Below are 22,218 nucleotides of genomic sequence, written 5' to 3'. Positions count from 1 at the left end.
TTTGAGGGCTGGAGCATGACGTCGTTTAATTTTCTTCCTCTTAAAATATACGGGCGCTTGTCCAACTTGTCAAGGACCTATGTCACCTATCTGAGCGCTGGTCTTAATCGACAACAACAAATAATGCTGTTGAGATCGGCTTTGATTCCGTTGTCTGTTTCCATCCATCGCCGCTCTAAGAGTAACTCATGTATGAACTTGATGAGAAAGTTGTTGGGCTGCGAGCGCCGAGTACCTAAGGTCTATGCAGGAGTTGAAGATTGACAAATTGGATGCAACTAATAGTAATAAGCAGTAGATAGTCCGACTGGTGGGTCAGAATGGTAACGAATCCTTCGTCGCGACCTGCCCGACAGCAGCAAATCACGCAAGGCCCCAACGGGTCAGACAGTGCAAAACAAGCAGATGCGCATGAAACACGCGAGGTGAGACCTCCAGCTCGTAGAGCACCTAACCTACGGAGGGTATGTGGTGCCACCCACGAATGAAACAAACAAACAAGATACGCATATACCTGGCGCTACAACACCGGCTCTGAGACACGGCCCAATTGCGAGATATAGCACCTTGCAAGCCTTCCAAACGCTGAGGGCGCTCCGATTTGGTGACCGACGTGCGTGGCTGAGGCCGGGGGTACTTGGAAGAGAAAGTTCCATCGTCACCGACAGCCAAAATGTAGAGAGAGGTAGCTGAAGACATAGTAAGCTATGGCAACGATGGATTGGAAGCATACCGTGTAAAGAGGCAAGAGGCGACTAATAAGATGAGCAAAAGATGAGAGACAGGCAAGCTTGATCCAAGTGTCACACTTGTGACCCGCCTTGCTTAGTCCTTGCTTGTGTCATTCGTCAACCCTTTCCAACTGAATCCAAGCGACTCGCAACATTAACAAGACTCAAAAAACGCATCTACAAATCAAGTCATGGCCCGCGCTGTTACTCCTCTACCTCTCGCAAGAGTTTCAGACAGTTCCTCAACCGCGTTCAAAGACATGTCTTTTCTCCTTCAACTGCCTGTCGAGCTCCTGCTGGAGGCAAGACCTACCCTACTAAACTCGCTATCCATGAGAACATATTTGACAGATATCTGAACATCTTTCGGCGTTGTCTCTTCTCGCTCTTGCCCGCTCTTGCTCCCGGTTCTTCCTCTTTCTGTACAGTAAATCGACTCAAGGCCTATGGAAACGCGTACTGGCTAGAGATTTACCCGGGCTTCCTTTATGCTTAGGCGACCTCATCGAACCGCGTTTCGCGACTTTGCTTCTCTTAACTCTCTGCGAGGTCTTGTTCTCGCTTCGTTTTGCGCATAAGCTAATTGATCGTATTATAGTTCTGCGGCAAATCAAAGAAACAGCGCGTAGAATGGGAGCTTCGCATTAGAATCTGTAAGAAATGCGCAGCGAAACGGTGGGTATACATGCGTCCTGGAACCTCGATTCTGACTTGTTCGGACAGTATCATCACCTTCCCTGAAACATCCCCGCCAATACCGTTGGATATTCGCGTAAATATACGTCTCCAAGATGTCGTCCACGTGAGGCCCCCTGGTCAAACTTCTTCATTCGCTATTTTTCGAGTTCTGATATTTTATAGCGTTTGGATGCGCCTACTTGCTTGAAGAGCTCTCTCGCGTCCAAGAAAAGCTTGGGAACATGACAGAAAAGGGCCTCAACACTTTTGTGGACGAACGCAAGTTCCGTCTAAGCACTTCCCGCATCGTAACTGGTTCAGTGCACTGTGTCCGTCAACTAACCGCACGTTAAATGTAGCATGCACGTCAAATGCGACTGTGGCAATCTGGAGGAGACCCTCAAACAAAGGAACAGCAGCAAATTGCCCGTCTAGCTCGAACAAAAGCGTAAGGTCACTTTCCAAAGAGTTTTTGATTCCTCATGGTCTTGGCAGGATCCGGCACCGGCTCTCTATCGCGGGGTATGGAGAGGAGCTGTCGGTTATGGGTATTCCGGGTCACGAATCAGAGCAGAAACTTTTCGAAAATCATCCTCTCGTTTCAAGGGGCAAACTTTTACTGGAGGACGGTTCGTCTCTTCTGGATTTTCTGGCCGTGATTCTATTCTTACTTCTGTTCAATCCAGAGTGGGAAGATATTTGGCCGGAATTGGAACAGTTCATGGATGATTATCGCCAGGATCTCGCCCTTCGTCGCCAAGCAGAATTGGAGGAAGAAGCACAACGGCGTCTCCGACAAGCCCTCGCCCACCACCACGGAGGGGCATATAACAATTCGGCAAACACGTCCAGAAACCGGGGCAGGAAGGGGAAAAAGCACACACTACTATGGCAAGCTGAAGTGTTCCATGATGTAAACGCAGTTGGCTCAAATAAGGCTTTCAGATCTGTACATCTTTTTCTTTCGTATATATCCTTCGATTTGTGTCAACATCTCGGAAATGTATGTATTTCTCAACTATATACTTTTGTCCATAACGGTACCGGTACTGTGCAGTCAAGTTGAGGTGGTAAATGTGACTGAAGGTGTGATGCGGCCTATTAATACTGATGCGGCACTCACCTTATGCGCTCTTTTGCGACATGTTAAAAACTCATTGCAATCTCTGTTGAGGGATCTTTTGTCCGAAGTCGATCAGACCTTTTTGGCTCGGGCCAAATTTTTGTCTGAATCATGGTCAAACCTCTGACTCGGAGGGCATAATCAGGGGTCCTCACTCATGTTAATCCACCAATTGCCTTTCGACTCGTTGTTGCACATCTGTTTCGTGCTCACCGCGAATGAACTATTCCAGCTCCGAAAAGTATGCACCAGCCTTTCTCATTCATAGCTCATTTATTTAGGTTTGCCTTCGCCTATACGCTGTAACTCAGCAGCGCAGCATCTGGATTCGTAAATTGACCCACCTCCTCAACAACGGAGCAGTTCTCCCTCATCACCTCAAGGAGTATCATAATCTCCCCCTCCAAACTCTCGAAGCTCTTGTGTGGAGAAATCAGCGGCTTCAAGATAAAAGACTTCGTAATGATATGTCCGCGCTGAAGGTGTCTCATCTATATTTGAAGCACTCAATTTCCTGGCTTCGTCTTGTCGCTGGACGGTGGCTTTTTTGCGCTTTCTCTGACAACGCTACCAGTGGGATTGGCTGTTGGGACGTCGTCTCAGTTTTCGCGGGTCACGTTCGGCCCATTGCCATTGGCTACCTTCCTGGTCGAGTACAAACAGCCCAACTCGAGGTTCAGACTTCACGAGTAGTCATTGCATTAGGACTTGGGCCAGAGTGGGTCAGCGTCATGGAATAATTTCGTCCAACTTATGGGTCTTCAGAATGTCTGCAGTACACGTTTTGAGCCTACAGCGTTCCCCAGACAACCAGTACCCCTATTCATTTTGCGAGTTGGCCTGCATAAACAACTCATCGCATATATTGCTGCTTTCCGGAAATCTCATTGGCTGTGCAGTCCACCATGGAGACAATGTCCCTCATTTGATTGACTGGAAAAGACAGATGTTGGTCGGATTCGCAATACCTCCAGGTGGTTTGGATGTTGCTGGTCGGAGGGTTTGCATTCCACTCGAAAAATCGAATAGCACTACTGACGGTCAGCACAGAGCGTGCCGCATAACATGTTCCTATGCAAGGACATTCTCATCGTTGCGCGGCAGATTGGTCTCGAAGTGTATTCTGTCCGAAGCTCTATTTCCTTCATCAAAACCATAGAGATGCCAGCTATCTGGGAAATCTCTGCTTGCCAGACTGCAGATTCCTCTATTCGTCTGTTTTTTATTTCTCCCCACGGAATCGAAGCCCTCGATGCGAATGCGCAGATGCTATCAGATCCGACAGCAGACAGCGCCTCTTCTTTATATCGACTTGCCAGCGCGCCGACAGTTCAAACTCGTGTGGCCCCCTGGTACAATCTTTGTGTAGGAAACTCCGGGACTCGGGCTTTATGGGTTACGGTAGCATCCGAGCCGTTGCCCAACTTTCCATTTCGGAGGCCGCCTTGTTTCGTATCCGCTGCATTTTCTTTCCGCCCAACCACGATTGAAATATCTCGGATTCGATGGACTCCGGGAAGTGCAGCTGACCCGGCTCTCTGGGCGATTCCTATTGTCGACTTTGACGAGTGTTTGGGAATCACAGTTTTCGGAAACTGCTTTGGAGAGTTGGCGATCTACGACCATTGCGGGCCAGGTCTTCATCAGTGTACCGAATTCAGTCTCCCCACCACAGACTCGACCACAAGTCTTCTGCCCCAGGTGGCTTCTTTTTGACTTTCCTGTGCGCATTTTTCATTTGCTTTGGATAGGTGGCTATCGACTTGAACCTGCCGTTTTCACCCCAACGCAATACGCCAAGCGAGGCTCTGGATCTTGAGGCGGCTACCGCCCAATGGTCGAAGGCCAATCTTGATATAGCTGACCCAGGATGGGCTACGAGCTCAGACTGGACGACCGAAAGCTTCATGTTCCGCCAAATGGCCCTCTGGCAATGCGTTCCCGGCGACTGGGCCTGGGCCTTGACACACGTCTATGGCTTCCCTGGCCGAGTACTTCCTCAGGTCTTGATATGCCACGCGGGAGAGGTCGGAGAGGATTGTCTCGTGTTCCAAGTCGGCAACCGCTTCATGCTGCACACGGAGATGAACGAGTTCAAGTCCTGTGTCGTTCAGTATAAACCTGACGGGCGTCCGTTTTGGGACGCCCTCAATGTGCACGATGAAGAATATACCTCAGCAACAGCTGCGACGAAGAGCAGCGTCTTTGTGGAGTTCGCTTATAGCAGCGATGACTCCGATGACTCCGGTACAAGGCGAAATCGCTGGCACGAAATGTGGCTTAGAGGTGGTACTGTGGATTGGAAGCATTGTCGAGATTATTGTCGCATGTCTATTTCCGTTGAGTCTTTCACCCCACTTTTGTCAAATCCTCACCGTAGTTTAGCTGCGGCCCTAAAGGTTCAAGGAACACGAGAACATTGCTTCAAGTAAGACGATGAGGATTCATTATTTTAGCGATTACACTCCAGTAGCGCTAATAATAATTGTACGTGACATTTGATTTGGGATGATGGATGAGTAGCAAGAAACGAAAGCGAGCAACAGTGTCTAATCGTCAGCAGGGGCGTCCGCAGCCTCGTCCTTTGCATCGGCGGGCTTGTCTACGAGGGTTTGGTCAGAGAGCGAGCAATGATACGGTTCAAAGGAAGAAGACGAACCAGCATCCTGCATGTCCGAAGTCCAGAGCGTCAGGTTATCCCGAAGGAGTTGCATGATCAGTGTCGAGTCCTTGTAGCTCTCTTCTGACAACGTGTCGAGCTCAGCAATGGCATCGTCGAAGGCTTGCTTAGCCAGGTGGCAAGCACGGTCGGGGGAGTTGAGGATTTCGTAGTAAAAGACGGAGAAGTTGAGCGCCAGACCGAGACGAATAGGGTGCGTCGGGGGAAGTTCAGTGACAGCGACGTCGGAGGCAGCCTTGTAGGCTTCGAGCGACTTGTCGGCACTGTCTTTCCGCTTGTCCCCAGTAGCGAACTCTGCAAGATAGCGGTGGTAGTCACCCATCCTATTGGTCGTTAGTGGAGTGTCGCATCAGTGATACGCGATGCCACTCACATCTTGTGGTAGAACACCTTCGACTCGCCAGAGGCGGCAGAGGGGATGAGGTGCTTGTCGAGAACGTCGAGAATGTCTTCGCAGATTTTGGCAAGCTCCTGCTCGATCTTCTCCCGGTAGCCCTTGATCATGGTTACCTGGGCTTCGTTGCCCTTCGACTCCTCCTTCTGTTCGATAGACGAAACTATTCTCCACGAAGCACGGCGTGCTCCAATGACGTTCTTGTAGGCAACGGAGAGCAGGTTGCGCTCCTCGACAGTGAGCTCTTGGTCAGAAGAAGCGACACGCTTCATGTTCTCGACCATCTCTAGGGGGCATGGTCAGTAAGTGGCAGATATATCGAAAGGGAACGTGCCTTCGTAGCGCTCAGCCTGCTCAGCGAGCTTGGCGAGGTAGACAGAGTCTTCACGGGTCTCAGGCATCTGTTGACGACGTGTTAGCGCGTCTTGCGACGCGTCGAGAAGGATGGACGCATACAGTAATTGGTGGTGGGATCTGGGATTGAAGTTAGCTCGTGGTGGACGACAACAACAACGGCGGCACCAGCGACTTACTGTGGGGCGGGTTGGATGATGACGGGGAAAAGGCAAGGGTTAACGATACGATTTCGCGTTGCCTTTTTGAGCAATCTAGGGCAAAGGGTTGATGGAATCAAATCAAATGCGTCACGTGCGTATTGGGCAATTCTCCACCTTTTGACGACCCCTCGATCCCGACAATCATTATGCGCCTCCTGAGCCTTCTTTCATCGCGAGTAGCACCCATGTCCCTTTTAGTTTTCCTTTCCTACCTTCAACTCAGTTGTATTCTACCTGAATCCTCTGATTCCCTCCCCCCTCTTGACGCTGCATCGTTACGAGTGCCGTAAATTAGAAACTCCGTTAGTTCATTAGTTGCCTTTGAAGTACAACAGCTTTCATAGCCTCCCTTTGAGGCCTTGACTGCCCAGAAGTGAACTGTTTCGACCAGTACCCCCATGATCGATGTTCGATAAGATCTCTCAGAACTTCCACAAACAACTTCTATCGACCCAACCCTCGACCCGCAATCTTCAGACGCCTTCCGGATCGCACCATTCATTAAACCCTGACAACGGAAACACAATCTGTGGCTTGACCCCGGGTCGGTGCCCTATTCTTGTGGTTGTTTGTAGGTCCAGTTGGTTTTCCTTTATTCCAATTTAAATACTAGTACGATTCGTCTTTAAGAACAACGATTATCACCATTCAAGTTGGCTGTGGACCCTCTTGAGCGCCTAAATCCGGACTCACATCTATCTCATCTGTCTCAAGAGCATCCAAATTTAAACATACATGTACTTCGTTGACTCGGTTGAGAGTCTTGCCTTTCATTTCCGTTCCACGCGTTGGGATCGCGGCAGTTTGTCGTTGAAGACTCTTTATTCTGAATCTTGCTCAATCAATCAATTTCTGACCCGACCCGGGCCGAGAGCAACAAGGGGACATTTCGCCCACAGACAGTTATTAATTCAAGCTTGATAGCCAGCGTGGCGGAAACTCAAGTGTTAAGAGTAGTACATATTTTTCAAGTCTTGTCGCTCGAGGCACAGCGGCGTTTAGTTGTTTGAGCCTGAAATCATTGACGAAGTTGTGTCAAACGATGTTGGATCTCCATTGGGAATGAGATGTGGTAGTGCAAGAGAGAAGAGTCAAAAAATAATAGGCCAATCTCAGTGCAAAGTAGACGCGCATTCAATGCCTGAACAATATTTTTTGCGCTCCTAGTTGTTGTGATGGATGTGGTTTCACTAGGAACCCATATTTGTCAATCCAGCACGTGGGAGCCAAGGCCGAATCTTGACTCCAGACCGCCATCTGAGGGCGTAGCCCCCCAAAAAAATACTCTTCTCGTCGCCATGAACGGCGACGGACCATCTTCCTCCACTCCAAGGGGTACCCCTTCGCACCGTGGAAAATCTCCAAGCTTCGTCACCCCCAATCCGCCTGGACCCACCAACAACAACGATAGTCCATCCACCCCCACTCCTCGTGGCACGCCTTCTCGTCGCGGAAAATCAGCCACAACAGCCATGACTTCCGTTTCTACACACACAGTTAATAAACAACCGAATTCCACCTTCTATTCCTGCATCAATATCCCAGTCGAAGGCGCAGTACCCGTTAATCCAGAGGAAAACGAGGCTGGCCAGGACGATTCTGGTTCCGTTAGTGACTCGTCGCGTGCCCCGCGAAAGTCCAAGACAGATGCTCTGAATGCGATCAAGACTCGCTCGGCATCAGTTGGTCTGGAGGATGACGACGCTCCAGAGAATGTGTGGGCGGAGAGATATAGAAATGTGCCACCCTTGGTACCACATTCACCTATTCTGAACCTCTCTACTGTCAAGACAGCCAGTCCACGACCCGACTCCCTTCCCCCCAAGGAACCGCGTCCCTTTGGACTTGAAGACTGCCCAACATTCTATCCTACGACCGACGAGTTCAAGGACCCTATGGCGTATATTCGCTCCATTTCTGACCAAGCAAATGCTCATGGCATCTGCAAAGTCGTCCCTCCTAGTGGTTGGAAAATGCCTTTTGTCACCGATACAGCGGTCAGACTCTTTTTCACATTTACGATCCGGCATGCTAATCTCTGTGGTTTAGAATTTTCGTTTCAAGACCCGGCTGCAACGTCTCAACTCTGTTGAAGCTTCTTCCCGCGCGAAGATTAACTTTTTGGAACAACTTTATGTCTGGCACCAACAGCAAGGAAACCCTCGTGTGTCGGTCCCCACCATCAATAATAAGCCCCTCGACTTGTATGCTCTGAGAAAGGAGGTTCGGAAGCTTGGTGGATTCTACGCGGTACGCCACTCTAGCAGACATCAGGGACCTCGACATTAACTGAATCATTGCGATTAGGTGACCAAGAAGAAGCAGTGGTCTGATCTTGGGAGGCTTCTCGGCTACTCCGGAATCCCTGGACTTTCTACGCAGCTCAAGAACTCGTATACTCGTGTTATCTTGCCATATGAGGAGTACGAGGCCCGAAACGCGGCCAAGGCATCGAGTCCCAAGAAGGCTACTAATGGACAAGACAAGCGGTTTTCATCGGTCAAGCCAGAGGATCTCCCAGACAGCCCCTCATCAACTCGCTCTAGTCCACTTTCCGAACCACCAGAGGAAGTTAAGCCCAACGGTGGAACGAAACCATCTCGACCAAGAAGAAGTACCCGAATGGGTGCCCGTGAGTCATTTCAAGAGACCTAACTTTTTTTTTTCTCTCAACTAACCCCAGAAAACGACCGTCGTGCATCCCCTATCCCTGCACCCATCTGGGACGACACCAAGAAATCGTCGGTGCAGCAAAAGGACAAGGAGGATCAAGAGCAGAATTGCGAGATTTGTCATAAGAAGAACCGAGGGGAAGAGATGTTGTTATGTGATGGCTGCGATTGTGGTGGGTCTTCCCATTTGTTCGACCTGTTGATCCGTTCTCACATTCTTAGGCTTCCACATGTTTTGTCTCGATCCGCCACTTGACAGCATTCCGAAAGAACAATGGTTTTGTTACACTTGTCTTGCTGGCACGGGCGGTGATTACGGTTTCGATGACGGCGACGAACATAGTTTAGCCAGCTTCCAAGCACGCGATGCAGAGTTCCGCCGTATCTGGTTCGAACTACATCCTCCGGAACGAAGTCCTGATATCATCGATGTGGACGACCCAACAACAAGTCGCATCGGGCAAGTGATGGTTTCCGAGAACGATTTGGAAGCAGAATTTTGGCGGTTGGTCAACACACAAGAAGAGACCGTCGAAGTCGAATATGGCGCCGATGTCCATTCCACGACCCATGGCAGGTATGTGATAAATCCAGTGATCAGAGAGTCTGACTCATTTGATCCAGCGCAATGCCGACTATGGAAACTCATCCGTTGGACCCATATTCCAAAGACCCATGGAATCTAAACAACATCCCCATTGTGTCTGAATCACTTCTTCGCTTCATCAAATCCGACATTTCAGGTATGACTGTGCCCTGGACTTACGTGGGGATGACGTTCTCGACCTTCTGTTGGCATAACGAGGTACGTTTGCGATCCCAGTCTACTTTTCCAATCTCAACATCGCAATATAGGACCACTACACTTATAGTATCAATTTCAGTAAAGTGCTCCTTCTTGCGCCGTACCGTTCCTAATCTCCCAATAGTGCATTGGGGTGAAACCAAGACGTGGTACGGTATTCCCGGAGCCGATGCGGAGAAGTTCGAGGCTGCCATCAAGTCCGAGGCGCCGGATCTCTTCCAAGCACAACCAGACCTGCTGTTCCAGCTAGTCACTCTCATGAACCCTCAACGCGTGAGGGATGCTGGCGTGCGAGTCTATGCCTGCAATCAACGTGCGGGTGAATTTGTTGTTACTTGCCCGAAATCCTATCATGCTGGATTCAATCATGGTGTTCGTGCCTTTCTTTTAATCACTCAACAAGCTCACAATCTGCCATAGCTGAATTTCAATGAAGCTGTTAATTTCGCGCTGCCAGATTGGCTTCCCTTCGGTCGTGAATGTGTGCAGCGCTACCGCGACCACAGAAAACTCCCTGTCTTCTCGCACGACGAGCTGCTCATCACCATTACTCAGCAATCACAGTCAATCAAGACCGCAATCTGGTTAGTCGTAATCTAATAGGAAGTCTGCCACTTGCTAAGTTCGTTCAGGTTGATCGACAATCTCCAAGAAATGACCGACCGCGAATTGGCAGAGCGGCAGACCGCGCGCGAACAGGGCATGAAGGAGGTGTTGGAGGAGGAGGACCGTCCAGAAGACCAATACCAGTGTTCCGTCTGCAAGGTCTTCTGCTATCTCTCTCAAGTCACGTGCGCTTGCACGAGTGCAATCACCTGCGTTGACCACGCTCATCTGTTATGTGAACGGTCCCTCGATCACCTTGTTCTGCGAAAACGCTTCTCGGATGAAGACCTTGTGGACACGCTCAACCAGGTTTCTGCCCGTGCATCTATTCCTGTTGCATGGCACCAAAAACTCTCCAAGCTTTTGCGAGAGAGTCCACGACCATTGTTACGATCACTTCGAGCCCTTCACTCAGAGGGCGAGCGAATCAATTATCCGCTCCCCCAACTTGCCTCTTTGCGTAAATGTGTGGGCCGGGCAAACGAATGGGTGGACTCAGCGAACTCATATCTCATTCGAAAACAAAGCCGGAAGCGGGCGAGGAAATCCCGTGGGCGTCCCGCTGTCAACGACTCCGCCATGGAAGACCCAGGAGATCGACCAGACAAGGGATTGGATGAACTTCACAAGCTATTGCGCGATGTCGAGAATCTTGGTTTTGATTCTCCTGAGATTGCTTCCCTGAGAACGTTGGGGCAGACTGCGGAAGAGACCAAGTCACGAGCTGCTGCCCTCCTTAGTCAGGCCAACCAAAGCGAGGACCGCGAACAACTCCTCGAAGATTGTCGACGATTGATTGCCGATAGCTCGTCCCTGAATGTTCTCATTGAAGAGCTGGTAGAAATTGAGAAGCTTGTTGATCGGGAACAGTTATTGCAGGAATTGGAAGACAAGAACGAGGATAGTTCATCGTTACCCCTCGATGAAGTCCGACAAGTGTTAGTGCGGGCTCGCGCTTGCGGGCTGTCTGCGGAGAACGAGCAAGTCATACAACTGGAAGCGCGGTTGAAAACCGGCACGAGTTGGGAGGATAAGGCCCGCAATCTCCTTGCACAGCCCATCAAGACAATCCAAGAGCTCGAGCAATTCTCTCAACTTGACGGCGATGCTGTTACAATCGACAAAAACATCCTCGCCCATTTGCGTAATCTTTTGGCGAAAGCGAAAGATTTCGAGAAGCAAGCGCTTGCCTGGCTGCAACTCGACCCTACGCTGGGTCTTCGGCCGAAGGTTCATGAAGTCGTTCGATTAGCCGTTAGGGCAGAAAAAGACTTCAGCATTCCGGCTGTTGAGGGCATTCGCAAAACAGCGGATATCGCACTGGACCTGGAAGCCCAGTGCGACTTGATACTCAAGCACAAGTACGCCCCTGGCTCTGATGAGGACATCTTTCGGACGATTCAAGGCTGGAAAGAGTATGTCAAGAATCATCTCAGGTTTTTGACGCTTCCGTCTTGGTCTAAATTGGATGAACAATACACACGCCATCTACAGTGGACCAAATCACTCCCTTGGTATTGCCCCGCTCATCAAGAGGCTGAAGTCCAGCCAATTATGGAAGACGTCATCGAAGCAACTCGAGTCGAGGACCAGTTCGCGCCAAACGACGAATATTTCACGTGTATCTGCGACCAACCGGTTCGCCCTCCTGCGCCTGGAGCCCAGTCTGATGCCGTCCAATGCGACCATTGCTATGCGCGATTTCACGGCGACTGCGCCAACAATGGCGGGTCATGCCCCTTCTGCGACCATCATCACTGGAATGGCTCTATACATAAAGAGCGAAGTTTTCACTATTCATTCCTTCCCGCCATACTGGTCAGCGCTCCAGATCTTTCGCGCATCTATTCGAACGAGTTTAAAGAGCTTCAGCTCATTGTTCACCACGTAGACCATCTGGTGCAATCGGTTGGACAGTTCCTCTCCCAAAACTCGGACGCAAAACATCTGCAGCCAGAATACCTTCCCCAAGTTCGGCATTACATGCGTAAACTTTACAAACTCCAGTTTCCTGTCAGCACTACCCCTGATGTTTCCTACGGGCTTGATCTTTCCAACCTTCATCGTGCTCTGGCTCAACGCAAGGGACCGGTGAGCGAGCGACACGCCCAGAAGCTTGCCGCTCGTCGGAAAGAGAAGGAGGACAAACTGGCTAATAAGAAGCGCAGGCTACGTTTCGTGTTTGGCCAAGACGAGGATGTGGACTGGCGAGACGGAACGAGGTGTATATGTCGTGGGCGAACACCATATCTGATCAACTATCCCATGGTCATGTGCACGCACTGCCACCACAAATACCATGCTCCCTGCGTTTTCTTCCCTGACCGACCTCACCAACCTGGCGCACCACCAATGAAGATGCCCACATTCGACTGTCCTTTGTGTCTCGTTCGGAAAAACTTGCCATACCCCCACGCCGAAGTCCGCATTCGCCCACCACGTATGTTATCATTTTTGTTGTACCATTTTATTCCGTCTGATTGTTACTGTCAGCCGCCATGAAAAAGCCCTCTGATGTCTATATAGACATCGGGAAGATGGTGGAGAACAATACCAGAGACATGATCTTCAAGACCCAGAGCGCACCAGTTGATCGCACTCTCTTCGTGGAGTTGATTCGCGTTACTAATTCTGATTCGGGACATCCTAAGCTTCCTCCCGAGACAAAAGAAGACCAACGTGTGGCGCGGAGTGTGTACAAACCTTCGAACCAACCATATCGACACCCGCATGGCGATGTTACTGCTCACTCTGCTAGTATTTCAGCACCCCTAGCACGTCCGCCGCGCCAAATTTCTTCGCGGATGACCAGACCTTCGTCACCCCCTCCTCCTCCCTGGTCATCATCGTCCTTGTCGGCTCGGACTGGCACCGCCCAGGTGCCTATTACGATTCCAGACTCCCCTTCTCCCTCGAGCGCAAGTGCAGCCAAGAAACGCAAACTCGATGAGTTGCATTCGTTCCAGGAACCCGTCACTATTTACCCCAAGCGCCGGGTCGTCGCTGACCCTGAGCCACCGCGGAATGTCAGCACAAGCTATCGCCCTGTCACTCCCCCGCCTCATTCGACCGCCTCAGTGGAAATATCCCAGAAGCTGTCGCCTTCCCTCGCCAAGATCGTCATCTCTGGCAGTGCACCTCCGCCACGAGCGCATCCGATACCGGATCCGCCCAGAATACGAGGATAGACTTGGTCGCCCTCCCCTTGCTTTTGTTTTGGTTGCTGTGTTTGTACTCTCTCGTGGTTATCGCATCTCTTTATTGGCTCCTCATTAACAGAATTGTATGTACTACACTTACAGATTAGAGTTTACACCATGTTATATGCTACGCGGAAATAATTACTGATTCCATGAAATTGTAGGACGGGTGTTCGCGCGGAGACAATGTCGTGCAAGGCCTTCATTCGAATTTCGCCAGTCTCTGTCAACTGAGCGATTGCTCTCTCTTTCCTGATGTGGGAATCAACGCCCCAGAGCCAAAATGGAAATTTTTGATAAGCAGATAACCGAGAAACAGGTGAACCGAATAACTTGGACATAGCCTCATGGCCATACCACCTCACTCAAATCAGCGACCACAGCCGACTCCGGGAGATTTTCCCAATCGACAGAACCTCCCCGGTCACACATCTCATACCAGCGATTCCGAGGAGTGGTTGAATCTGGCCAACACTCCATCGAGAAAGTTTTATAGACCATGCTTTGGGTAAGCATTGTCCTCGACGTGCATGGCACCTCTTCAAGAGGTCGGATACGACTTGGAAAGAATATTTGGCCCTCTGAATCTCGGTGTGGTGGGCAGATAGTGAACGCGCCGTTGTCGGGATGAAGAAAATACTGGGAGCCAACACGGAACAAGAGTGTTTGAGTACACTCTGCGTAGTTATTGCCGTAGCCTTGCGGAATAACTTCCCCTGGAAATCCGAAGGCATGGGTAAGGATCCATGCCCAATCACAGGGATTCCCGCTCCATAGGGACTGGGCGAAGTAACGCATTGCAAGCCAATCGTCTTGCCAGTAGGGTCTCGCCAACTCAATGCTGTCTTTTGACCATCGAGCGGTGGAAGATTGGAGTTCTTCATCAGACATTCCGCGCTGGGGCGCAAAAGGTATGCTAAGGGCGATGGGAACCTGTTCGATCTAGTCAGTTGCGAACGAAGTATCACAAGTGCACATGTAAATTTACCAGTGATACTGCAACAGGTTCATTCGACACATTCAACATGAAGTCGTTGGGATCGAAGCACGCGGAGAGAGGTTGGCCACAATGATCGTATAAGACGAGCTCGCCAAAGCAATTACCGAAGACAGTCAGCCCCAGCGATTCATCCATGTCGATGACTGGGACCGCCCATAATGCAGGGTCGATAGCAGTTCCGGGGCTCCAGGAGGATAATTCAGTATTGGTCTCAAAGTCGCCGGGCATAGGAAGGGTCACAGACATGAAGTAAGGGCTCGCAAACTCGGTGGAGCCTGAAGCGACGGAGATCCACGAAGCTCTCATGCCATTCGCTGCAACACGAAGACTGTACCATGGTGCAGTCATGAGCATATAGCCATCATCTTCATGTGGAGGAGGTATTTTAGCTACGCCTCGCTGGGTCCATTTGGTTACATCTTCTGCAGAGGACGCCAAAGTCTGGTGCTCGAAATCAAGAGTTTCAACGCCTTCGGGTGATATGATGACAAGGCGTAGAAGGTCTGGCATGGGACGGCAGTCGACAACTTCCCAGATGGTAGATGTTCGTATCGTTTTGAGATGATGAAAGGTTGATTGCTGGATACGATATACGTCAAGAAGGGTGGTTCGCGCAATAACGACCAAGTCCTCGAGCCTAAACATGCCGTGTGGTACACTCTAGGTGTGACATCAGTTATTGCTTTGTGGGGAGATAGATTCGACGAACTCTCCGGTCTCGCACATTCAAACCCCCCTGGTGGCTCAGGGATTGTTATCAGTTTCCGCGCTCTCCAGTCAATGAAGTGCGGGATGTTGTCTCCATTATGAAGAGCACAACCAATGAGGCTCCCCGAAAGCAGTAAGACGTGAGAGGAGGAGTCAAAGCGTGCCAACTCATTGAACAAGTAATCATTTTCGGAAGTTCGCTCGAAGGCAACAACGTGCACGGACAATGTTCTGGAGAGCGATGAGTAAAGAAGCAGCTCAGTATGATTAGAAAATTGACTCAGGTCCAAGCCCCAGAGCAATTACGATTTGCGAGTCCTGTATCTCGAAATGGCCAGTCTGGACACGTCCTGGAAGGTAGGCGAGCGCAATCGGCGACAAGTCACCATCGAAAATCGACAGGACATCCCAGCAGGCAAGAATGCTGACATCATTGTCGGAAAACGCCACGAATAACCAGCGAGATGCGACAAGACGAAGCCAAGTGATCGATTGGGGTAGCCCAAAAGCAATAGTCTTGCTGGGAGTCATATCGCCTGAAGCCCATTTATCTGTCAGTCGTTGCGTCCGCCACACGAGGGCCTCAATTGTAGAAAGATTCAGGTGCTGATAGGCCCGAAGTTGTGGGGGGAATTGTGAACCGTTGTCGACGAGCTCAAGTTTTTGTACAATATTCATCCACAATGACCGATCTTGTGTCACCACATAGGTAGTGCGACAGACCTGACCATGATAAGGATATAATAAGTCTTTGAATGAGCATCTAACCTGACGTAGAGCGAAAATGGCCTCAATGGGGAGTTGGGAACATATGAGTAAGAGAACGTCGGTTGGGAGGTCCTCTAGTAGCATTTGGTCGTGATTCGTAAAAGGGGAGGCAGTCTTTCGAAAGAGTCGGTTAGCAGCACCTGGACTGGTTGGGGTGAACAAGGGCGAGCAAGGTGAATGGACGCGTCTGAGTGTGTGGCCGTGAGAATCTGGCTATCTGGCCGGGTGACAGCTTCTGAGGTGACCACTTTGTGACGACTTGAATTATGCAACCTACTGCACGAACACAACCAACTGCTGTAGAAGCTAGCCTGTTTTGAGTCCAGCGGTCCCATGCTCATGCGAACTGAAGGGCGTCAAGCTACAGGGATCCAAGAAGCCCTGGCGAAGTCTCATACAATCAAGTCGTGGCCCGCCCACAAAGCACCTCATCTCTGCGTGTTTTGTTGATGTTCTCTCAACAGCTCTCCGCATCCGGCAGGAACAGCCCATTGCGCAAATAAACTGACTGATAAAGCTGACTTGGGCCGTCATTTGGGGTGGTTTTACGCCTTCTATCAAGAAATTATATGATACGATGCTCTTTCCAAATCGCACACAATCACGCGGCGAATAACCAGGGACGCCAGCCGTGGCACATATAAAGGGATGTATTGTCTACTGGCCAACACTCATCTGAGAATGTCGAACTTGCCTAGAAGAGACGGACAACCGTCGACGAACTCAACAGCACCACCCCCTGCTTACGCGCAACAACTTCCACCTACTCTATCATATCCCAGTCCGCCTATTTCTTATCCACAGCACCAAAACCGTCCCCTTCCTCATGTTCAACAAACCAGACCAATGCCGCCCGCGAACCAGTCTGGCCATAATAATGGATCGCAAGCGTCAAATCTGCAAACGGCTAGGATGCACGTAAATCCAACTCCTCTCCAACCATATTCGTATGCGGCGTCCTTGTCTGCCACTTCATCGGCGCCCAGATTTCCAACACGCCGAAACAATGTCCCTGCTCCAATTAGCACGTCTGGAACTATGGGACTTGAAAACCTTTCACTCAACAAACCAGATACATTGCCTAGAACCGTCGTACCGAGCTGGAACTTGGGCTCCAGCAGTGCTCACGCACCCCCCCGCCGGAATGTATGTCCTCGTTATTACTCCATCACCTGGTCTTACTAGTTTGCACTAGAATATCGCTTCTTCCGAGCAAAACGAAAGGACATGGGTCTCTATCCATGACCCCCTCAGTTTCGATGCCAAGGCAGAACAAGTATCTAATCTCCATTTCAACACATGCTCGCGAGGCTTATACATCCACAGATCGTCAACTACATCCACGCACGATGTCCGCTTCTGAGTGGAACTGGTGCGAAAGAACTTATAGCTTTCATTGGTAAATGCCTGTGCGTGTCATGATTGTTGTCCGCCGTTGGCATCTCGATGTCTGATGTTTTTGTTACTTAGACGGGAGAAACAAACACGCTGTAAAAAGAGCGGTGTTCTTGTTTCGATACGTGTCTTTGGCCGCTTCCAGTGTGAAATCACTATCTCTGATCTCTATAATGCCATTGGTACGAGTGGAGTTCCACCCGTGATGTTCAGACCCATGCTTACGCTTCGACAGCATTTCTCATTTCAGAGACTGACCCATATCCATATGTGGGCACCGAAAGCGTCGAAACATTGCAGTGCATTCATCGCCAAATTTTAGCCCATTATACAAAATGGAACTACACTCTTTTTAAAGCTCTATTCCATCGTGAGGGGTTCATGCCGATGACCACTTGCATTATGTATCGTGCTAGAGAGGCAGATTCTGATTCCAATGTGCCATGCTACATTGCTGCGCTGGGCTCATCATTAGGGGGGCCTGGGCATTCGAAAAAGGAGGCTGAATTGATCCAAAGTGCCTCCATCCAACGAGTATTCCCTGCCATCAACCGACATGGTCTTCAATCACCGGAAGAGCTGAAAGGGCACGACGTACCATTAGGAATCTGTGCTGAACTACAGGCCTGGCTATCGTGAGTCCGAGTCATGCTATCTGGGTATTATCTGCTTGTCTCACGAATCTGCTATAGGCTTGTTAGTCCAAAAGCAACCCAAACTTTTGTCACGAATGGTGTCTCGATTGATTCCCGACTTGCAATGCAGTTACTGGGGGATACTGGCAAGTACGACGATGAACTCTTTCGCACCGCCGTCCGACAAGCCTGCCGTAATTGTCAATTCTGCTTCAACTACTATGGACGTCACCAATCTTCCGGTCCACAAGACTCACGTTACCGTCACGTGGATTTTGGGATCAGACACGGGCCTCCAAAAACCTATGCTGCCACCCGCAAGTGCGATTCACCTCAATGTCCCGGTTCAACTTCCCGTGACTCCTCTGAATCCGACGAATTTCCCTGCGTCGGTTGTCGCATGGTCAACTATTGCTCTCCGCAATGTAGAGACCAAGACTGGATCACGCATATGAAAGATTGTGGACGATTCGAAAAATGTGGCAGATGTCTCACATCTCTGTACCATCAACGCCCCCTTCTTTGCTCGTCTTGCCTTATCATGTCCAAGGACAGCCCAAGAGTCCCGACTCGTTACTGCTCGAAGAAATGCATAGATGGAGACTTGAAGCATCATCAAGCGTGGTGCTCCGATGAGAGATACCTGTTGCACCCCAACTTGTGGAATCTTGTACCCTCGTATATATCCAAACGCAACTGGCCAAATCCATCGAACTTGGCCAGCGGACGGTAATTTTTTTTTTCGTCCTATGTAGTTGTCGGTACTAGCAGAGCCTGAAATGTCTATGTATTTGTTTTTACTCTCGAGCGGGTGTAGTCGTTTAACCCTTGCTTTTGTTTTGGTTGCTGTGTTTGTACTCTCTCTAGTGGTTATTGCATCTTTTTATTAGCTCCTCATTCACAGAATTGTATGTAAGTACTACACCTACAGCTTAAAGTTCATACCATCCTTTATGCTGCGCGGAAATGATTACTGATTCGATGAGACTGTAGGAGACTGAGAGTTGTGTGCTCGCGGAGAGAATGTCGCACGCGCGTCTCTGAGTCGAATGGTGGCCCCGTTTTTTCTACTGTTTGGTGTGCCGGAGCGACGCTTGCCAAGTTGCTCAAGGGGGTTCCGGTCAACTGAACGAGCGCTCTTCTCTCTTGCCAGATGCGGTAATCAACGCCCCCAAAATGGCAATATCTGATAAGCAGATAGGTAGCGCAGCAAAGTGTATACAAGATTCAAGGAGTATTCCGAGATTGACTGCAAGGGCTGGATGATCGCGAAAATAATGTCATTATTTAATACACAACAGATACTTTACGGCCACACCAACTGAGTCACATCAGGATAGACAGTCGATTTGGGGAGATTTTCCCAGTCAACACAACCTCCCCTGATGCACATCTCATACCAGCGATTCCGAGGCGTGACTGAGTCCGGCCAACACTCCCTCGAAAAAGTGTGATAGACCATGCTTTGGGTCAGCATCGTCCTCGATGTGCATGGCACATCTTGGAGAGGTCGAAGGAGACTCGGGAAGAATAATCGACCATCTGAAAATTGTTGTGGTACGTGGATAGCAAAGTCGCCGTCAGTGGAATGAACAAAATACTGTGAGCCAACCCTGAACAAGAGCGTCTGGGTACACTCAACATAGTTATCGCCGTAGCCTTGCGGAATCACCTCCCCCGGAAATCCAAACGCATGAGCGAGGATCCAGGCCCAGTCACATGGATTCCCGCTCCACAAACGTTGGTCGAAGTAATCCAACGCAACCCAGTCGTCTTGCCAATAGGGTCTCGCCAAATGAATGTCGTCCTTTGACCATCGAGCGGTCGAACATTGAAGTTCTTCATCAGACATTCCGCGCTGCGGCGCAAAGGGAATGTTAAGGGTAATCAGGGTCTGTTCAATTTCGTAAGTCTCGAAGCATAAGAATTGTAACCCTAACATTCAACGGCGATGGTGAAACGGTTTCTCTCGACACATTCAACATCAAGTCGTTGGGATCAAAGCACATGGAAAGAGGTTGGCTGCAGTGATCATACACGGCGAGCTCGCCGAAGCAATTACCGAATACAGTTAACCCCAGCGATTCATCCATGTCGATGACTGGGACCGCCCATAATGCAGGGTCCATTGCAGCTCCGGGACTCCAAAAAGATGAGTTGGTGCTGCTCTCCAGGTCGTCTGGCAGAGGAAGGGTGGCAGACACAAAGTAAGGGCTTGCAAACCTTGCGGAGCCTGAAGCAACGGAAACCCACGAAGCTCTCGTGCCATTCGATGCAACACGAAGACTGTACCACGGTGCAACCATGCGCCTATGGCCATCCTCTTCATGTGGAGGTATTTTAGCGACGCATCGCTGAGTCCAGTTCGTTACATCTTCTGCAGATGACGCCAAAGTCTGGTGCTCGAAATCAAGGATTTCGACGCCTTCTGGAGAAATGATGACAAGGCGTAGGACATGTGACGTGGGACGGCAGTCGACAACCTCCCAGATAGTCGATGTCCGTATTGTTTTGAGATAATGAAGAGTTGATTCCTGGATACTGTATACGTCAAGAAGGGTGGTTCGCGCAATAACGACCAAGTCCTCAAGCCTAAATATGCCGTGTGGTACACTCTAGGTGTAGCATCAGTTATTGCTTTGTGGGGAGAAAGATTCGACGAACTCTCCGGTCTCGCACATTCAAACCCCCTGGTGGCTCAGGAATTGGTATCAGTTTCCGCGTTCTCCAGTCAATGAAGTGCGGGATATTGTCTCCATTATGAAGAGCACAGCCGATGAGGCTTCCCAAAAGCAGCAAGACATGAGAGGAGTTATTAAAGCGCGCTAACTCGGTGAACGAGAAATCGTTTTCGGAAGTTCTCTCGAAGGCCACAACGTGCACAGACGACGTTCTGAGGAGGAAAATGAGCGGGGAACCATTCAGAATGATTGGCAACTAACTCAGGTCCAAGGCCCAATGCAATGACTATTTGCGAGCCTTGTATCTCTAGATGACCGGTCTGGACGCGTCCTGGGAGGTAGGCGAGCGCAATCGTCGATAAGTCGCCATCAAAAAGCGATAGGATATCCCAGCAGGCAATGATACTGACATAATTGTCCGAAGACGCCACAAATAACCAACGAGATGCGACCAGACGGAGCCAAGTAATCGATTGGGGTAGCCCAAAAGTAACAGTCTTGCTGGGAGCCATATCGTCTGACGCCCATTTGTCTGCCAATCGATGCGTCCGCCACACAAGAGCCTTAATTGTAGAAAGATTCATGATACGATAGGCCCGAAGTTGTGGGGGGAAATGTGAGCTGTTGTCGACGAGCTCAAGTTGTTGTACAATATTGATCCACAATGACCGATCTTGGGTCACTGCCCGAGTGATACGACATACCTGTACAGCAGAAGGGTCATATTTGTAGAAAGTCTCTGAGAGAGCATCCCACCTGACGTAAAAAGAAAATACTTTGAAGCGGCAGCTGAGAGCATATGTGTAAGAGAACGTCTGTTGGCAGGTGCTCTAGTAGTAGCATCTGTTTGTGATTCGTAAAGGAACGGGTAGTCTTTCAAAAAGTTTGTGGCTTAGGCAGTACTGGTGCTGGCGCTGGCAGACAAGGGCGGGTGTACAAAGCTTGCGTTTGAGTGTATGCAAGGAAAAGTCAGCTCCGTTCACCGTGACGTTTATGTGTGACAACCCGACTCGGAGTCATACTTAGTCATCCACAGCTTTCCACAGCTAATAACTCTGGACCAACAAACTGCTTAGGACATCTGCTCTCAACGTAAATTTATCGAAGAATTTGGAATCGTTTATTTTCATCACAGCGATGGCCGGGGGTTTTTCCTGATGCAATCCTGATGCTGTCAAATTGCGCCATTACCACATACTACGTCTTCTACGAAACTTGTGCGAAACTGACAAGAAGAAGCTCGTCCAACCTATCTGAAGCACATGGACGCAAGACGCGTATATATAAAGTTGTATTGTCGAGGGGACAATACCACCGCTCCTCTCTTCGGAATCGATGTGGTTTGGCTCCGCCGCCGCGCTGCTCGTGTTAGCTGGCACAGTTTCCTCTCGACCTGCTGAAAAATGCGCCCATAAAGTCAAGGAATCCGTAACGCCTCCTCGAGCATGGGCTATCCACTCTCCCGCGCCGCCAGACCACATCGTGAAGCTGCGTATCGGCCTTCCCCAAGCCAACTACCAGTTCTTGGAGGATACTCTTTACGCTGTGAGCGACCCATACCACCAACGTTATGGATCGCATCTCT

The 22,218-nt window shown here is 50.0% G+C and overlaps 6 protein-coding genes across 6 annotated transcripts; 3 read left to right on the top strand and 3 right to left on the bottom strand.

The window, feature by feature from the left end:
• Window positions 1–1,780: 1,780 nt before the first annotated feature.
• On the top strand, window positions 1,781–4,964 carry MIND_00771900 (uncharacterized protein; the record flags this gene model as incomplete). Its single annotated transcript, XM_037364410.1, has 6 exons — window positions 1,781–1,857; window positions 1,905–2,322; window positions 2,814–3,250; window positions 3,298–3,532; window positions 3,583–4,233; window positions 4,284–4,964. 6 exons carry the CDS (start codon window positions 1,781–1,783, stop codon window positions 4,962–4,964), a joined length of 2,499 nt encoding a protein of 832 aa, XP_037220054.1.
• Window positions 4,965–5,081: 117 nt separating this feature from the next.
• MIND_00771800 (14-3-3 protein) lies at window positions 5,082–5,890 on the bottom strand (the record flags this gene model as incomplete). Its single annotated transcript, XM_037364409.1, has 3 exons — window positions 5,082–5,134; window positions 5,192–5,535; window positions 5,586–5,890. The coding sequence occupies 3 exons, from the start codon at window positions 5,888–5,890 to the stop codon at window positions 5,082–5,084; spliced, it is 702 nt and encodes a 233-aa protein (XP_037220053.1).
• Window positions 5,891–7,401: 1,511 nt separating this feature from the next.
• Window positions 7,402–13,434, top strand: MIND_00771700 (Jumonji superfamily protein; the record flags this gene model as incomplete). The annotated part of the gene is made up of 11 exons (XM_037364408.1): window positions 7,402–8,160; window positions 8,213–8,413; window positions 8,471–8,795; window positions 8,847–9,008; window positions 9,058–9,412; window positions 9,460–9,640; window positions 9,691–9,718; window positions 9,765–10,012; window positions 10,061–10,224; window positions 10,273–12,686; window positions 12,740–13,434. Exons 1-11 carry the CDS (start codon window positions 7,462–7,464, stop codon window positions 13,432–13,434), a joined length of 5,472 nt encoding a protein of 1,823 aa, XP_037220052.1. The 5' UTR covers window positions 7,402–7,461.
• A 357-nt stretch (window positions 13,435–13,791) lies between these two features.
• MIND_00771600 (uncharacterized protein) lies at window positions 13,792–15,091 on the bottom strand (the record flags this gene model as incomplete). The annotated part of the gene is made up of 2 exons (XM_037364407.1): window positions 13,792–14,379; window positions 14,435–15,091. 2 exons carry the CDS (start codon window positions 15,089–15,091, stop codon window positions 13,792–13,794), a joined length of 1,245 nt encoding a protein of 414 aa, XP_037220051.1.
• Window positions 15,092–16,768: 1,677 nt separating this feature from the next.
• On the top strand, window positions 16,769–17,956 carry MIND_00771500 (uncharacterized protein; the record flags this gene model as incomplete). Its single annotated transcript, XM_037364406.1, has 5 exons — window positions 16,769–17,068; window positions 17,118–17,198; window positions 17,249–17,331; window positions 17,393–17,499; window positions 17,553–17,956. The coding sequence occupies 5 exons, from the start codon at window positions 16,769–16,771 to the stop codon at window positions 17,954–17,956; spliced, it is 975 nt and encodes a 324-aa protein (XP_037220050.1).
• A 1,302-nt stretch (window positions 17,957–19,258) lies between these two features.
• MIND_00771400 (F-box domain-containing protein) lies at window positions 19,259–21,476 on the bottom strand (the record flags this gene model as incomplete). The annotated part of the gene is made up of 5 exons (XM_037364405.1): window positions 19,259–19,846; window positions 19,893–20,567; window positions 20,617–20,845; window positions 20,895–21,337; window positions 21,390–21,476. 5 exons carry the CDS (start codon window positions 21,474–21,476, stop codon window positions 19,259–19,261), a joined length of 2,022 nt encoding a protein of 673 aa, XP_037220049.1.
• Between the last annotated feature and the right edge of the window lie 742 nt (window positions 21,477–22,218).

Source organism: Mycena indigotica, assembly GCF_014461135.1.
Source record: "Mycena indigotica strain 171206Taipei chromosome Unknown Mind.scaff0006, whole genome shotgun sequence".
Lineage (NCBI taxonomy): Eukaryota > Fungi > Basidiomycota > Agaricomycetes > Agaricales > Mycenaceae > Mycena > Mycena indigotica.
The sequence above is the reverse complement of the archived record's forward strand: the minus strand, read 5'-3'. Positions and strand labels throughout refer to the sequence as shown.